We start from the raw sequence: 17,180 nt of genomic DNA, 5'->3' as shown, positions 1-17,180 counted from the left end.
CATAAGGCGGTGAGGATATGCCCGAATAAATGACGTCGTCAAGTGAGGCCTAATGAGGTCCAACAGCGTCACTTGGTTGTTATTGTGTTTCTCACAATCTTGTGAGTGTTCATGTTGCTGATATTCTATCTGGGATAATATTATGCTCGCTCATGTCACTGATATCAGCATTTCGCCCACCATCGATGCGCGGATCATCGTTGCGCCACCGATCTCCTCACAGACGACGAGGCAAGGAAGGGGATAGATTGGTAGAGGGAGAACAAGGAGTAGATGTGCTCATCGCTCCCTCGAAACATACTCCGCGCAGGCCACTGCGAGCGTTGCGGGGTTCTGTGTCTGCCGGCGGGCGTCTACGTCCCTTCCGGCTGGTAAAGCAGGATATACTCGGTCTGCGTCGACGATGGTTATCCGACTGGCAGGTCTTCAACCAATTAATAATTGCCAGTGCCGTCTATGTTTTCTTCACCAACTTGCTGCCGGGGATCACCTTTGCCAGTGATTTATATGTCTCGACTGGCAAGAATTGGGGTACTATAGAGGTCGTGTTGAGCACAGGTCTCTGTGGGACTATCTTTTCTCTGTAGGGTTTGCGTTGGCATTTACCTGTATCAAAATCATGGGACATATTTATGCTAAGATGGAGGCAGCTTTTCAATCCAGCCATTGACCATCCTGGGTGTGACGGGTCCGTTCTCCGTGTTGGCTGAGAATATATATTCTCTCTGCCAAGATGTCTTCCAGGTTGGCATCTTTATTCTCGATGGCTTGTCTTCTCAGTTGAAAGATGTTTACGAGAAAGCTCCCAGATACCGTTTCTCCCTTTCATGGCCTGGTCTCTTATCCATGCTGCATGGTTGCATTACGTGTTGGCCATTGTTAATGCCCACGACTGGACCATGCGCTATGTGACGACGTTCGCGACGGAGATTTTCTCTCTGCTCAACAGCATCATCTACTTTCATAAAGCCATCCAGGAATTGCAGCGAGCACACGACAGTCTATCCTTCGCAGCTTTTCTGTACGCGGTGATAGGCGCCGTCGGGACAATGCTGCTCGCCATCTTCCTGTCAACAGCCGAGAGCTGGCGCCCCCTCTTCCATCGATATGTCCGACTCGGTCTCACCGAGTATGCTGCGGCCATCTCAATAATTATTTTCATTGGCCTGCCGCACGTAGGGGAACTGGCACAATTGGATAAAATGACCCTTGCCGTGAGTACCTCCCTCAAGCCCACTTCACCAGACCGGCAGATATTTTTCGTCGAGTTCTGGAAACTCCCGCTTAGTTGGATTTTTACCGCCATTATACCGGGTATCATCATCACCGTTCTTTTCTTCTTCGATCATGAGGTCAGCTCCATCATCTGCACCATCGACCGCTATGGCACTCAGAAACCGGGTGGGTTCGCCTGGGACATCATCTTGCTAGGGACTACAACGGCGCTGTGCGGTATTCTTGGGATTCCGCCTGCAAATGGGCTGCTGCCACAGGCCCCTTTACATTCCGAATCCTTGATGCACACAGAGCACGAACAGGTCACGGTGGTTGTCGATGGGGAAAGTAAAGTTGAAGCCCGCAAGGTCCGACGAGTCTACGAGCAACGATGGTCGTCCCTCTTGCATGCTGCGGCAATCCTTGCCTTTCTAAGCCCGCCTTTGATGAAAGTCCTTGGGTTGACGCCGACAAGCGTGCTCGCTGGGCTCTTCCTCTTTATGGGCGAGCAAAGTCTATCTGTGAAGTGAGTTTTTTTCAGGGGAAGAGAAAGGAGTGAAAGGAAACAGAGGAAACGGCTAAGAATGGCGACAGTCCAATTTTATATCGAACCTTCTATATCCTCACTCCACCCTCCGAACTGCCTGCTTTGCCGGCATCTCTGCGGCTGTCTGAGGAGCGAGCCGCAGATGACCATCCTCCTGCGAACCCCTCATATCTTCCCATCCACCTCTACACACTCCTGCAGATCGCCATCACGGTGGTGATCTTCATTCTTACTCTGACCCGCGGAGCACCCGCCTTCCCGATCTTGATCATTGCTCTTGTTCCGTTCCGTCTGCTGGTGATGGTACGCTGGTGGAGACGCGAGGTGCTTCGTTTCGTGGATACTTGGGCCTGTCGAGAAGGTAGTCCGGAAGATGACGAGGATTCAGCAAAAGAGATGGCCTCACGGGCTGAAGTAGAAGCCGAAGGAGAAGAAGGCGTAGACGGTGATCAGCAAACGCCGTTGAAAAATCTGACTCCCATGGATGGCGATGGCCTAGACGGTGGGATCGGCCTTCAAGACGCGTAACTAGCCTGGATATCGGGTACGGCTGGATCGAGCCGCGGAGTAGCCTGCAGCTTCACTTGGACGAAGAGCTGGGGACGAGAACTAGTCATCCCGGATGAGAGTGTATGATGCTGGATTTGCTCTAAATCAAAAAAGAGATAGAACTACAATGGGGACTTCAATAAGGGGCCATATATACATATCGTCTAATCATTGGGTATCTCCCAACTCTAGTCACTTGAACGCCAGAAAGATAATGCTATGCTCTCCACCCCTGCACGAATTCATGAAGGCGGTCGATGACGACGCCAAAGATGGCGTTGACGCTATCGCCGATGAGCTGTTCGAAATGGCGGATGGCTTCTTCCTCGGACATCTCCAGATGGAACCGTTCCTTGACCTTGAGGACGGCCTTATCTGGCTCGACGCGGATGTCGGGAATGTTGGCGTCGACCATGAGACTGAAGAGGTTGAGGATGAGGTTGGCGGATTTGCGCAGCGTGGTGTACGCGGTAAAGCAATACTGCTTGAACTGGAGATAGTGCGGGGAGGTGGTGCCGCCCATGCCCTCGACCATTTCCTTGCAGAGCTTCATCATGGGCGCGAAGGGTTTCGGGTCGCGGCCGAGGATGAAGCCAAAGTCGGCGTGAAAGAAGTGCCCGTCTGGCGCAAGAAGGAGGTTCTCCAGGTGCCGATCGCCCACGCCCAAAAGATACGTGATAACGCAGTAGCCTGCGCAGGATTTTATGTACGTGTCCATTGCCTCCTTGCGCACTCCCAACGGCTCGTTCTCGTCTGGGTTGTTGGCCTTTAGGTACGCCAGAATGGATTTGTACTTGGCCGACGCTGCCGACAGGGAGGTCGAGGGGATAAACTGCATCGCCCCGGCGGTCGAGTTGGTTGCCAGGATTCGATATGGCGTCAGCTTTAGGTCCAGATTTTCTTTTTGTAGGAGTCGGTCCATCAGAGTGATGATCTGGATCACCAACTGATCTTGGCGGAGATCGTCGCCGACCTTGAACAGAATCGGGTACTTGCGGCCGTCGGAGGTCTTGAAGGTGATGTGCAAGGGAGAGAGCGACGACTTGAAAACGTTGGCTTCCTCGGGAATGCAGCCGTTGATGAGGATCTCAGGGTCCAGTGGAAGAGGTAGGGGCGGATCAATCGTGACCATTTCATTCTTAGGATCCCGCAGGTACTTCTTAAGCTTCTCAATCTTGAGCGGTCGCGTGTCTCGGGAGAAACGGATATCTTTGGCAATCTTGGACAAGATGGTAACGAATTCAGCTTGTCGCAGCAAGGTCTTGCGCTGGTCCGCATGGATCCGATCGAGCTCAACCATAAAGTAGTATTCGACTCGAGCGAACAGTCTCCGCTGGACCGAGAGGGTCCCCAGACTGGAGTCATCGCACTCCACCATCAAATACCAGTGCAGATAATTGCCCAGCTTGAAGTTGTTGGCGGCACGGGAGATGAGGAAATTGGCCAGCGAGGAATCGGGCGCGCCCTCCTCCTCGGGACTTCCGCCAGAGCTGTCTTCATACTTGAGAGCCTGAACAAGTTGTAGCAGATACAGCAGCAACTCCTCATCGTCGGCCTTTCGGAGGCGCTCTACCGCATACGACCGGACGGCCGCGTTGTCGAACGTGGGACCTAGAAGCTCCAGTGCATCGTCAACGTCGATTTCGGTCCATTTCGGGAGGATATCAACCGCCTGGCGGGCCTCGCCGACGTCACGCCAGTTGACTGATTTAACGAATTTAGTCAACGCTCGCTTTTCACGTGTAAGGTAGTAGCGGAACCGCCAGATAAGATCCTTTTCTTCCGCGGTGAGGTCTTGCGTGGGTTCATATGACAGAATCAAGTTAAGCTCGTCACGATTCTTGGGGTTCGGTTTCAGGTCTCGGTCCATGATCCCGGTGCGGTGACTGCGGATCAACCGTCTGTGTTTGTCCTCGCACGGATTGCCCGTCTGTCCAATTTCGGGGTCGTATATGCGCATGGAGTCTATGCTATCAGCTCCCTCGATTCCTGGCCCGAGGCGAACTTCTGGTAGCGGTTTGGGGGCAGTACTGGAGTTAACAGACCCAGTCTGGATATGCGATGAGATGGGAGGCGGGGGATATTCATGGTCGGCCCACACGACTGGGTGATCAAACCGGGGGAACTCAACGTAGAGGATGAAGTTCTCGTCGTCGGCCTGGTCCTCATCCGAGTCATTTCCACCCACGCCATTCGTTTGTCCTTCCTTCTTTTTGGCAGCCTTCATACGTAGAGTGCGTTTCCTAGCCGCCTCTTCGGCGTTGAGTTTGAGCTTCTCCAGCTGACGGAAGACCAGCTGATCCATCCAATCAATCCGGGGAATCTCGCCCATCTCGTGCTTCTTGATCAAGATCTCCACGCGTTCCAACTCGAGCTCCTCCATTGATGGAGCCAGGCCATCGGAACCGTTGGTTTTCCGTCGCTTCGGAGGCGGGTTCGAAGGGGTCGTCGTTACCGAGAGGCCATCTGCAGCCTTGTTGCGATAAACCTTGCACTTTTGTCTTCCGGATCGCAGCTTCCCCTCGTCATCAAACAAGGAAATGGTGGTTCCGCCAAACGGCACGTAGTGCCCGTCCAATCCCTGCCCGGCAAAGGGGGACAGATCCCAGATTGTGATGGCCAGTTGGCACTTCAACGGCGCATCCTTGATCGACATGGGCATCGCCAACCATTCGTTCCACGACCGAGCTGCCTTGAAGGTTTTGTACGAGGTCTGCATCGGCACTCCCAGCGGCTTCGAGTCCGACCATAGCTGCACCGTCGCGAACAGGTCCGATATGGGGTTCTGCGAGGAGCCCATATGCCGCAGCTCCGGATGTTTCAGGAGCATCGAGAAGGGCAGCTGTTTCTGTTTCCCTTCTAATGTACCACTAACAACCAAAAACACCATTAGCAATGGAACCCATCGCTGTACAATCAAGACACTATATAGGCACACGTACATCTTCACATTAATCGGTAAGTCCACGCTCGTGGAGACGGCGAAGGTAAAGGCCTCCATCATTAGGTAGTATCCTATCCAAAATATTCCATAATAAAAATGGCAGGCAGAGCGGCGTTCCTCACCTTGCCACTGCTAGCCGGCAAAACAACACAGGCACTTGAGAACGAGCGAATCCTGGTGTTATCATCATCATTATTATTGAGCGTTGGTCGCTCGACGGATGACGTGGGGAGCGTCACGTGACCAATACGCGTCTCTGATTCCTTAAGCGTTTTGCGACGCGCTTCAGGATCCTTCGAGAGGGGGAAGAACAGGTCCCGATGCAGCGAGGCGACCTCCCTGTCCGACAAAGAGTTTTGGATCCTGCTGGGCTGTTTCCTAACCAGTAAACAGGATCTACTTCTTTCATTGTTAGGTACCTGGCTTATCTGCGCCCCAGTCATTCAGCTAATTACGTTGCCCCCCTCTCGTGCAAGGCTGCGCGTGCTGAACAAAGGGAAAGAGGGGACGCCCACGCCCAAAAAACCCAGCATGTCACGCACTCTGCGACCTGCTCCCGCGCGACTGCTCCAGGAGGACAGTTTAGATTCGCAAGAGTCTACAGATACGATACCCTCGCCATCAGCATCCCATTCGGACAAGGAGAACATGGCAACGCCTAGATCCCAGGCGGCGCGTGCCGCGAAGGGGAGCGAGGCTCAGGCGATGCCGCCCCCGTCAAGTACTGCGAGATTAAACAGGTCGAATAAGCGACGACGACTGACCGACCAAGGGAGTCAGACTCAGACTCCCGGGAGCCAGTCGCAGCGGAGGAGGGAAAGTCGATACTTTGATCCTGATCAGGACCAGGAGGAACGGAGGGAAGTGCGGAGGGGGCTGAGAGATCTCTCGAGGGATCTGAATGGTAATTCTAGATGAAGCTCTTTATGAAAGAAGGAAGGATTGTTGCAAAAGAGCTCTTGCTGACCACCGACTTGTTTTAGACTCACGCTCGGAGTACATGCAGGAGGGTAACGATGGGATCCTCAAGACGGTGGAGAAGGCGAACGAGTACTTCCATAAGGTCAAACAGACGTCGGACGCGACAATCGACTCACGTCTATTGGTGTCGGCCGCCGACCTGTCGTTCAAAAAGACAGCGCACCTAGCACTAGGCGACTCGGCGGCAGGTATTGATGTGGACGAATTCGTGTCCAAGTGCATTGCGTTCATGCGGCAGGGTTCTACGGACTCCTCTACATCACTACGGCCGGCTGGTACACAGCGGCGCCGCCACGGCCGACCCTCCGGTGGCACCCAACGTGACCCAGACGACAGCGAGGACGATCAGGGAGACGCGATGAACTGGGACTGGCTGGGGCGGGCGGCGTGTTTCCCGCACAACGGCCGGCCTTGCGTGTCGGGCTTCCTACTCGGCCCGCTGTCGGTACAAAAGCGTACGCGGCAACAGACTCAGCGACGGGCGCGCGAACGCATCGACCCGACACAGGCTGTCAAGCCACAGGAGCTGCGAGAAGAGGATCTCGACAAGTTGGAAACGTCGAATCTAACGCAGATGTGCGCGGAGATCAACAAACTCCTTTCGCAGACGCAGTTGCAGGGCCAGCAGGCGGTCGAGGCCGAGATGTCGCAGATGGCCGAAGATGTACCTGCAGAAGTGGTGCAGGACGTCATGGAGCAGCACTGCGTAGCCGACGACGGCGGGGTGCCATTGTTCCATTTCTGTCTCGACCCAGAGTCCTTCGGGCAGAGCGTGGAGAATATGTTCTACGTGAGTTTCCTGGTGCGAGACGGGTTGGCGGGCATTGCGACGGACAGCAGGGGATTACCAACGATTCGTAAGTTCTTTTCCTTCTTTTTTTCTTTTCTCTCGTGGCCCTCTACTGACTATATAGATGCCGCCAAGCCATACGCACCCAGCGAAGCACAGAAAAAAGGCATCCAGAAACACCAAGCGGTGTTCAGCCTGGACTTTGAAACGTGGGAAAAACTGATCGAAGTCTATGGTATCAAGAAATCCGTCATTCCGCACCGTGCCGAGGCAGCTCCGCCTGAGACGACGCGCCAGGGGTGGTACGGCTGATTGTGCCTTTCAGGAGTGCAGAAGACCGATAGAGATACCCTGTACAGTGTAGATAGAATTATTATGATTTATGTTGCGACTCGTATGAGCACATGGTAGTCTTCCGTATTAATGAATAGTCGTGAATAACTAGTTAGTTATGCATTGTATGTCAGCACTATATTCTAGCATCTGATTGTTCTAGATTCAGATGGAGGCAGAGAATGAATCAGAATCAGTAATCAAGCGGGACTTGAGATGATTGAAATAGAAGCAAGACGGAAGTTTCGAATAAATTGCACGTCATCGACAAAAACTTTCCCTCACCACGGTTACTACCATTTCTTTCATTCCAACTCCCCATTCCCATTAACCACCACCATTCTATTACTGTACACTACTATCACGACAATTGTCTCTACAAAATGCTTTTCCCTTCGAATCCAGCCGAGGTGATGGTGATCCGGTCCGTGACACCAGACATCATCACGATGAGCCTCCCGTTTGCGCGCTTCGGGCTGATCAAGTTCGGCGGGCGGGGGACATTAGGTAGCATTAAAGAACACTACAACTAGAAGTCTGAGCTGATAAAATTTATTTGTTTGTGTGTAGTTCGAATGAAGTCCGGCTCGTTGGCCGTCTTCTCCCCCGTCGGACTAACGACGCAGGTACGCGAGACGGTGGATTCGATGGGCGGACGAGTCAAGTACATCGCCGCGCCGGACATGGAGCACCATTTACTCGTGGGGGCGTGGAAGAAGGCGTACCCTGACGCCGAGATTATTGCGCCAGAGGGATTATGGGAGAAGAGACAGGGGAGGGAGGAATTCAAGGAAGAAGCACCCTTTAAGCATGTGTTCCGGAAAGAAAGCTACAACGATCCCCACCAGACTGTGAAAGTGGACGAGGAGTTCGACGCCGAGTTCGAGACAGAATACGTGTATGGCCATGGGTCGCGCGAACTGGTCTTCCTGCATAAACCTTCGCGGACGGTCATCGAGGCAGACCTGCTCTTCAACCTGCCGGCGTGGGAGCAGTACTCGCGGACGAGCGAGGGGGCACGCGCGGGGCTCTGGACCCGGCTGATGACGCCGTTGATGTCGACGCAGGGGGCGGCGGTCTGGCAGCAGCGGTTTGCCTGGTACATCCTCTCCAAGGCCGACAGGGGCGCCTTCACGCGCTCGATGCGGCGGATCGAAACCTGGGACTTTGACCGGTTGGTTCCCTGTCATGGTGATGTTATCGAGACAGGGGCAAAGGCGGTCTTCCGGAAGGTGTTTGCATGGTTTCTGGAGTGACGTATAGTTCTGTGTACCTAGGAATTAGTATAATTAATAGTGCTATTCAACATCTATCAATTATTGATAGTCGACGTCATTGTTGGGTTCGAAGTCGCCCAAATGTCATGTGGTGGTGACGTCATGTATATAAACTGTATCATGATTCGATTCCACGAACTCGGCGTTCGCTGTCTATAGAGTAGATGGTTCTATAAGGACATCTTAGGGAATAGACATGGCGAACGGTAGAAGGAATGTATTTCCTAGATATTCAAGAGCATACCTAAGTATTTCAAAGATGGAGCTATAGTAAAGATACCAGGCATATCAGTAGGACATGGACGTGGAACGAATCACCGATGCAGGCAAAAAGGCTCATCGCAACAAAAAACCGGACGCCGCCGATCAGGCCAAGAAGCGGCGGGAAAGCCTGAGAAGTGCGCAGGTGGCTGCAATCACACGTTAGTTGACTGAGAGAGGTATAAAGTCGTCGATTCTATCGAGTATCGACTGAACAGACAATCAGAGCCGAACAGAATCGACACAAGAGCTGAACGCAAGCACCCGAACAAGAATATTGAAACAGAACTTCACTACCACAACGAAAAATGCCTGTCATCTCTCGCATCGTCTCGATCGCCCTCCGCGTCGCGCAGATTGTCTTTGCGGCTGTATGTTTCTTCTCTTTTTTCTTTTCTTCTTGGTCTTGATTAGTCTGACACGTTCTAGATCGTCGCAGGCGTGATCGGCTGGTACCTCGCCCATTTCACTACTCACGGCAACGTCTGGCCACAGGCGCGGTGGATTTATACAGAAGTGGTGGCCGGCTTGTCCATTCTATTGGGACTCCTCTGGCTTATACCCTTTTCCTGGGGCTTCTTCTCCTGGCCATGTATGAATTGAGGATTTATTCACCACACTGTCCAAACACCCTGCTGACATATGCCAGTTGACCTCGTCATCTCCTTTGCCTGGTTCGCTGCCTTTGGTATCCTTGTCAACGCCATCCACAAGTTCGACTGCGGCGGTGTCTTCCGCTGGACTCTGTTCACGAATAACTCGTCCTGTGGGCGCTGGAAGACCGCTGAGGCGTTCAGTTTCCTGTCGGCGATCGTGTGGCTTGCTTCTGCTTTGCTGGTGAGTACCCAGTCTATAGAAGACACTCGAGATATAGTACTGACAGCTATCTAGGGACTCTGGTTTGTCTTCCGTGTGAGACATGAGGGATCTTCTCGCCGTCGCTGGGGACGCTCTGCTGTTTAGAGAGGGAGACAGACAGAGAGAGAGAGAGAGAGGAGAACTATGAGACAACATTACGATACATAATGACGGACTTCCAGCTTAATACCCTGAGCGTTCAGTTAGCCAAAATTGTTTACTTCCTTTGTCCGGTTGTGACGTGTAATGTAGTAAGTACAAGATAGTAGCTATATGAATAGTACTTAATACTGCTACCTTCCTATACCTAAATACTTCAACACTTATATACTTACTATACTTAGCTACTATACTTCAATACTTACTATACTACTATACAAGTGCCATGTCGGATCTCTCTCGCAAAGAACCTTCAACAAGTAGGTACAAGCCATAATACCAAATCAAGTCAATCTCACTCTTTCAGAGGCCCTTCTCGACTCGAATTCAACTGAGATCAAAGACGATCTTTCCTCGCCCAGCGAGCACCTCACCCACGGCGTCGCCTTTGACCGCAACAAAATGCCGGCGCAGCAGGTCTTTGACAAGGATCGGTCGGAGAAGACGCATACAGGGACTGCGAGCACTGCGACGACTTCGAGCAAAATGTACTTTGATATCTCTCGCTGCCATCACTATACGCTCAAACTATTGACTACTGACTCTAGGATCGATAAAATGAGGAATCCGGCTGGATTGAATTGATTACCGAGTAACCATGGACACGAAACAATAAATACTCTTCATCCTCCAGTAGAAGTTGGGGTTTGGAATTCCTCAGGAGTTGATTAATTCGCTCGCTATCTAGTAGTTAACTAGTCTCCACGTAAGACATTTACTCCAGTCATCATGGACACGACAATACCAGGACGACAAGAGAGAAGAAAATAGCATGCCTGAGATATTTAAAAATGCTTGATCCCTCAGAGCATAGCTATCCCCTCCAGAGCGCCGACGCGTCTTCCCCTCTCCGCGCCAGCCTCGACTCTGCTCGTTCGGACCCGGTCGGCAGTGACAATGACAACCGCGAGCCCCTCCTACCAACACACGCCACGCATCATACTGGAGAAGAAGGAGGAGGAGGAGGAGGAGGAGGAGGAGGAGAATACGCAGCATCAAGAAGATCTGGTCGAAACTCAAACTGCTTCCTCGCGTGGCTGCGCGGACCATATCCCCCGCGCAAACATCACATCCAGCCGTGGTTCGCAGCATGGCAGACTGCGCCCAACCGGCTGGTGAATCGATATCTAACTTCACGGTCGTCGAAGATTGCGGCGGTATTTATTGCTGTCGCTGCCTGGGGGATCGCTTTTTTTCTGGCCCTGCGCTGGTCTGTGACTGGTCTGCAGGTGGATGGGTACGGGACCCCTGTACGGCTGTCGTGTTACAGTAACGTGTGGTAAGCAATACCTTTTTAATCAGTCATACAGAGTATAGAGAGGGCATGAATCTAAATAATGTTAGGAACAATGCTACTGATTGCGGGCTGGATGGGTACGCCTGTCGCCCGTTCGACGGCGAGGCGTTTGCCTTTCGCTGTCCGGCTGGATGCTCGGCGGCGATTCTGCTCGAGCCATATACGGTCGGAAACGAGGAGGTCAACTATCGGCATCGGGTGATCGGGGGTGGTCCCTCTTCCCACTACTATCGAGGCGACTCGGCCATCTGTCCTGCCGCGCTGCATGCAGGCCTCGTGTCGGATGCGAGTGGCGGGTGTGGCATCCTCCGCCGGACGGGCGAGCAGAGCGCGTTCGAATCCGTGTCGGAACATGGAATCACCAGCATCGGGTTTGATTCGAACTTCCCCCTCTCCTTCACTTTCGAGCGGACGGCTGAGGATGGGGAAGACCTCCGCTGCCAGGACTTGCGGTGGTGGCTGTTCGGCTTCTCGCTGGCGGTGACGACTGTGCTGTCACTGTTCATCACCTCGCCGGCGGCCTTTTACGCCTCGATCTTCGTCATAGTCTTCTTCCAGGTCGCCCTGGTCTCGGAGCCCGTGTATTCGCCCGACTTTGACGAGGTCGTCTCCCTCGCCCTCGGCCGCTTCCTACCCACCGCCCTCGCCGGGTTTGTCCTCTACCACTTCTGCGTGCGCCACACGCTCGCAGACCTTACGGCCGTCTGGGACCGGACCGTCCTCTGGTTGGGCGGGTGCTGGGTCTCCGCCCTGAACCGCGACACCTTTGACCGCATCCCCATCTCGCGTCTGACCCCGCACGACATCCAGCAGCAGCCGGGCGCCATCCCGGCCCTGATCGTCATCATCTCCTTCCTGCTTCTCATCGTGATCACGCAGGCGCTCGCCTTCCGCGCAGAGGGCCGGCTCCCCACCATGCTGCGTCTGTATGGGCTCTTCCTGACCGGCCTGTTCCTCCTCCTTATGGTCCCAAGCATGAACCTGCGCATCCACCATTACATCCTGGCCCTGCTTTTCCTCCCGGGCACAACCATGCAGACTCGCCCCTGTCTGCTCTACCAGGGTATCCTGGTCGGCATGTTCGTCAACGGTATCGCTAGATGGGGGTACGACAGTATCCTGCAGACCCCCGGCGCGCTCCTTGAAGGCGGCCAGCTCGGCAGTCTACTACCTGCCGTCTCCGCCCCAACCGTGCTCTCGAACCACTCGCTTTTCTTTGACTTCTCGTCTCTCACCCTCCCATCCGATGCAGACGGGCTAAATGTCCTGGTCAACGACGTCCAGCGCTTCCAGGCCTACAGGGACCCCGCGACGGGCCTTGTTCCGGCCTGGAACTGGACTCGTCGCGTGGAAAGTGATCCGGAGTACTTCCGCTTCGGGTACGTCAAGGCCTCTTCTTTGGGGGGAGTCTGGTACGAGGATTTTACCACTCCGGTTGTCTGGGAGGTTGATGGGTTTTGGAATACTTCTTCAAGAGTAAATATATAATATTAGATATATATAATCGAAAAAAGAAATATAACCTTAGACTATCCATCCATGTAATTCCGGCATTTGACAGATACAGTGCTTGACTCTCCTCCATCTCCAATCACCATGGCGGTCAGTTTGCCCCCCTTGACGCACCGGCTGTCGAGACCCTTGGTGTACGTCTTCAGATTGAGCGAGGAGCTGGCGTCGTGGCCGTAGATGACTGTCGTGGTGCTGGCCTTGGCGTCTGGATCGGACTCTTTTAGGTCCGAGTACAGCAATGATTGGTGTTTGTTGAACAACTAATGAAGTTCAGTCATGGAAAAATGAAGAGAAAGAAATGTTTACAAAAAAAAAAGGGGGGGGGGAATACCTTCGTCCATGGCATGCCACTCTTGGACGAGCTGGGAACATGTGTGTCAAGGTCGATGGTCCGCATGTTCATCACACTGGCCGGGTCTTGTTTCTCGAGAGGCACACCGGGGACGATGCCCGCGTGCACCACCACCACCTGGCCCATGTCGGGGATCTGTCCGACTTTCAAGATCACAGGGCAGGTGTCGAGCCATTTGGCCTGATCATGCGTGAGTTGGCGCGCCAGCTTGCGCTCCTGGTAGTCTGTGGACAGGAACTCTTCCTTGCTGTCCACCGCCGATGATGCGTCGTCGGCGGTCAATGTATTTGCGGCGTACATCTCATGTCGCAGTAGGAGAACTCGGTCTTCGTGGTTGCCGCGCACACACGAAGCAGAGTATTTGCGCGCAAGGTCCACGACTCCAAGGCTGTCCGGTCCCTTGTTGATCATGTCGCCGGTGAAAATCAAATGGTCGCCGTTATTGGGGTTAAAGGACACCTTTTCCAATAATTTAACCACTGATACGTCAGCATCAAGCAATATATATATATATTACATCTGGTTATACGCACATTCAGCCTTGCATCCATGCACATCACCTACGACGATTAACCGTCGCTGGCTCGGTCCCGATGTAGCCTTCGTGTCCGAAGGCAGGAGAGACGGGTCCAAGGTACGGATCTTGACCAGGTCATCAAACTGGGGGAGCGCATTTGTCCCGAACCATCCCCCCACCTGGTCCTTGGTGTGCACATCCAAGGAGCTGATCAGGGCGGCATGTTCTTCCAGCCGGGGAGACAGAACCTGTTTCCAGCACGCCCAGCACGAGATGAGCAGAATCACATATACCAACACGTAGCGCCGGAATCTCGGGGCAGCAATCAGCGAGAGTGTTATCTGCACCCACCGTGGGGCGTCTGAGGTGTTCGAAGGCGATGATGATGCCGAGTGGTAGTGGTATTTAGAATTGGTCTGCCACTCGTTCTTGACGAAATCGATCAGCGGGCGCGAGTATTGGGAGAGGTGAAACGACGAGGACCGAGGATAGAAGCCATCTTCCGAGCCGCTGTCTGACGAAACGTCCATATTATCGTGATCTCGAAGTAGAGTCGCCATGCTGGGCTGATGGCGTGAAAGCGACGGTTCTCAACCCACTCTGGGGGTCTTCAAGCAGGCATCGATATTTCCGGTGGGAAAGGGCGCGGAGCAGCCGACGGTCGTCCGTTCAATCGTAACAGAGGATCACGGCGATGGAACAGGTGACAGGTAGTCGAGAAATAGATTCAAAAGGGGGATGCACCGCCTCAGCTCATGATGACAGGGTTGGGAAATGCGGAGAGGGCCTTCATAACGCCAAGAATGGACCCTTGTGCCTGGTTGCCGGTTCTGGACAGGCGGTCCCGGCATTACAATCTTCCGCGGTCGCGAGTCCGTTGCATTTTTGGAAAGAGGCTAACCGTTTTGGGAGAGTACAGGAACTAACCTAATAGGGAGGTACCTAGGTACTTACCTTAGGTACCTAACCTACCTAAGGTACGGAGTATGCATGATCATATATAGATGCTGATTATATACTGAAGATAGTGGAGAGAATCTAGATTGTCTTGATTTCTTCAAGTCAATTTCATCTATATGCCTCATAAAGATCTTCGGCCTCCTTCATCCGTTCAGTCACTTTTTGCATGACCTTTTCATCGTAAAGCTCCTCAACCTTTTTACCGCCCCGGAGAACTTCTGTCTCATGGCGCGTGGCCTCTTCTTTAGTCATGCACACGAGTTCCGCCAGGCGTAACGGAACAATCTTCTGTCCGTTTTTCTCCCATTCCGGATCAGCGCCGAATCCGCGTGCAGGGCGTAACCAGGGGACGAGGACAAGACGGTTGGGCAGGCCAGTGATGGCGCTCTTGCCTCTCCAGATCTCCTCGACGACAAAGGCAATGTCTTCCTTGCTGACGGGGATTCGTAGCCCGACGGGGTCCTGGCCGGCCTCGAGCTTTGCTAGCCGCTCTTGCATGCCCTGCAGGTTCGCTAGGATCCCGTCATATAGCTTGTCTCGACCCTTGGCTCCGACAATATAATCGTTAGGATAACCCGCGATATCACAGATCACATGGTTGGACACGGTGTAGCCAAAGACTGCAGGCATGGTGCCTAAAACAGGGAGAATGCGCACGCGGAATTCAGGGAGGACGCCCAACTCGCCCACTTTGCCCTTGACGAACTCCTCCTCTGGAAGTGGGAGAAGACTCGCCTTGCCAGGGCCCGGCTTCTCAGTAGAGAATACTGTCGTAATTCCTGTAGACACGCCCAAAGCCTTAAGGCGGCGGCGCGTACTGCGTGAAAGAGGATCATCTGTCGTCAAAGAGATATCCCCAACCACAACTCGTGTGGGATCCGACTTGCAGCCCGCTCCCATGGCTGAGATGACGGGTAATGAGTGCGTGTGACAGTAATGTAGTAGCTCGACCTTGGAGCCGATGTTGTCGATACAGTCCAGGACGTAGTCTGGTTTGCGGCCCGGTTCACCCTCTGCAAGGCTCCACGGGCTTAACTGCTCGTCTGCAACTGCTTTGCCAAACAGCTGGTTCCGACAATCAAATCGAACCCACGGAGCAATCTGCTCCATTCTCTTTCGGATACAGTGTACCTTGGGTGTGCCAACGTCCGCCAATGTAGCGACCGCATGTCGGTTCAACGAGGACAGAGTAACCTGATCGAAGTCGATAAGACGGATTTGTGACACACCAGAGCGTGCAAGAGCGGCCACAGCATGAGATCCAACACCGCCACAGCCGACGACAATTATAAACGATCCCCGAAGCTTCGCAAGGCCTTCGTCCGTAAGGAATACGCGGTTACGAGCAAGTTGCTCAAGGATCAGATCTAATGAGAGAACCAAGTGTAAGCTTCCGCTTAATATCAGGTATATATTGAATCCCGTCTTACCGTCGTCATAGTCCCCCCGCTGCGCTCTACGGGCAAGAGCTGCACTCCGTTCATCTTCTTTACTCATCTGTATAGTGGCTGCGGCGCCATACTCTGTAAGCTTGATGAGTGGATATGGGTTAGCCAAAATCGCCAATTATAAGTGAAAGTGACATATAGCTTACATCTTCAGCATGGTGTTGGTCATTGATAATAGGGATAGAGGCCTTCAAGTCTTTAAGAGCCTCCTTCCGCTTCAATGCCTGATATCCAAAGATGGTGCCGGCCACAGCGACGCCGGAGAGAACAGCCGTGGCGACAAGCTGGGTCTGGTGAGAACCAGCCTGACGCTGGATCCAAGACGACATTTCTTTTCAGGAATAGTTTATTCAGACAGTGGACCTGCCCGGTTTGAAGCAGTTGCTTCTGCGACGGTAGCGTTCAGTGGTGGTGAAGAGAGCCAATCTGCAGTATTCCTCCGCGGGGTTGACCCAAAACCAAAGCCTGACAGCTCAGAAGACTCATATCACGCAGTAATAGTGCTAGATTCCATTATAAAAGCACTGTGGCCAACACAACTGAATCGATCATCATTTCAAGATCTTCGCCTGGAGAACTCCACGATAGCGGCATGAGTGGTCACGTGCTGATTAGCTTCCAAGCCTCAAGGACCGAAACTGCTGTCTCTCTCCTTTCTCCCTTCCTGCCATAGCTAACTCTTGAGATGAACAACCCGGTCTCTGAACAGCTGGACAGTGATGTATTGATGTCCAGGATCGATACTTAAATAATGAAGAAGTAAGGCTATCCTGAATTCGAATGAAATCCAGTGGTTGGCCTCCATGATGATACCTGTTGACACAATAGAGCTTCTCATGACATGCTGCCTTGAGATCACCTCAAGAGATGGACTTCATTCCTTGTGCGTGCACAAGTGGAAGAAGACGTCAGATATATGCATGGGTGATTGAGATAGAACAGAGATCTTAGAGACCTGGAGAGAAGGATTCAATTATCTTTCAAAACTCTTGCCAAAATCATTTGATGTTGATCTCATGCACTAATAAACATCTCCAAATCTAGGATTCGGAAGCTTATACATTCACAAAACTACAAGTCACACAATTATTTTTCCCATCACCATCCTCATACACATACGGGTTGATTACTTCAGCACCCTTAAAATCAAGTGCTGATGCCAATATGATGACAGCTGATC

At 52.8% G+C, this 17,180-nt stretch overlaps 7 protein-coding genes across 7 annotated transcripts; 4 read left to right on the top strand and 3 right to left on the bottom strand.

Moving 5' to 3' along the window:
* Window positions 1-6: 6 nt before the first annotated feature.
* Window positions 7-2,486, top strand: ASPZODRAFT_1570089 (hypothetical protein). The gene is made up of 4 exons (XM_022726290.1): window positions 7-583; window positions 651-744; window positions 810-1,741; window positions 1,810-2,486. The coding sequence occupies exons 1-4, from the start codon at window positions 153-155 to the stop codon at window positions 2,288-2,290; spliced, it is 1,938 nt and encodes a 645-aa protein (XP_022582858.1). The 5' UTR covers window positions 7-152; the 3' UTR covers window positions 2,291-2,486.
* Window positions 2,487-2,528: 42 nt separating this feature from the next.
* Window positions 2,529-5,312, bottom strand: ASPZODRAFT_62644 (hypothetical protein; the record flags this gene model as incomplete). Its single annotated transcript, XM_022729094.1, has 2 exons — window positions 2,529-5,181; window positions 5,254-5,312. The coding sequence occupies 2 exons, from the start codon at window positions 5,310-5,312 to the stop codon at window positions 2,529-2,531; spliced, it is 2,712 nt and encodes a 903-aa protein (XP_022582857.1).
* Window positions 5,313-6,239: 927 nt separating this feature from the next.
* Window positions 6,240-7,462, top strand: ASPZODRAFT_130338 (hypothetical protein). The gene is made up of 2 exons (XM_022722486.1): window positions 6,240-7,093; window positions 7,151-7,462. The coding sequence occupies exons 1-2, from the start codon at window positions 6,256-6,258 to the stop codon at window positions 7,336-7,338; spliced, it is 1,026 nt and encodes a 341-aa protein (XP_022582856.1). The 5' UTR covers window positions 6,240-6,255; the 3' UTR covers window positions 7,339-7,462.
* A 70-nt stretch (window positions 7,463-7,532) lies between these two features.
* On the top strand, window positions 7,533-8,768 carry ASPZODRAFT_130337 (hypothetical protein). The gene is made up of 2 exons (XM_022722485.1): window positions 7,533-7,866; window positions 7,930-8,768. The coding sequence occupies exons 1-2, from the start codon at window positions 7,743-7,745 to the stop codon at window positions 8,613-8,615; spliced, it is 810 nt and encodes a 269-aa protein (XP_022582855.1). The 5' UTR covers window positions 7,533-7,742; the 3' UTR covers window positions 8,616-8,768.
* A 437-nt stretch (window positions 8,769-9,205) lies between these two features.
* Window positions 9,206-12,699, top strand: ASPZODRAFT_150592 (hypothetical protein; the record flags this gene model as incomplete). Its single annotated transcript, XM_022725641.1, has 5 exons — window positions 9,206-9,268; window positions 9,327-9,489; window positions 9,547-9,734; window positions 10,724-11,193; window positions 11,259-12,699. The coding sequence occupies 5 exons, from the start codon at window positions 9,206-9,208 to the stop codon at window positions 12,697-12,699; spliced, it is 2,325 nt and encodes a 774-aa protein (XP_022582854.1).
* Window positions 12,700-12,740: 41 nt separating this feature from the next.
* Window positions 12,741-14,152, bottom strand: ASPZODRAFT_14484 (hypothetical protein; the record flags this gene model as incomplete). Its single annotated transcript, XM_022725044.1, has 3 exons — window positions 12,741-12,983; window positions 13,055-13,554; window positions 13,609-14,152. The coding sequence occupies 3 exons, from the start codon at window positions 14,150-14,152 to the stop codon at window positions 12,741-12,743; spliced, it is 1,287 nt and encodes a 428-aa protein (XP_022582853.1).
* Window positions 14,153-14,573: 421 nt separating this feature from the next.
* On the bottom strand, window positions 14,574-16,540 carry ASPZODRAFT_130332 (hypothetical protein). The gene is made up of 3 exons (XM_022722484.1): window positions 16,147-16,540; window positions 15,983-16,082; window positions 14,574-15,919 (listed from the first exon to the last, which is right to left on the bottom strand). Exons 1-3 carry the CDS (start codon window positions 16,327-16,329, stop codon window positions 14,661-14,663), a joined length of 1,542 nt encoding a protein of 513 aa, XP_022582852.1. The 5' UTR covers window positions 16,330-16,540; the 3' UTR covers window positions 14,574-14,660.
* Window positions 16,541-17,180: the final 640 nt, after the last annotated feature.

Source organism: Penicilliopsis zonata (assembly GCF_001890105.1).
Source record: "Penicilliopsis zonata CBS 506.65 unplaced genomic scaffold ASPZOscaffold_4, whole genome shotgun sequence".
Lineage (NCBI taxonomy): Eukaryota > Fungi > Ascomycota > Eurotiomycetes > Eurotiales > Aspergillaceae > Penicilliopsis > Penicilliopsis zonata.
The sequence above is the reverse complement of the archived record's forward strand: the minus strand, read 5'-3'. Positions and strand labels throughout refer to the sequence as shown.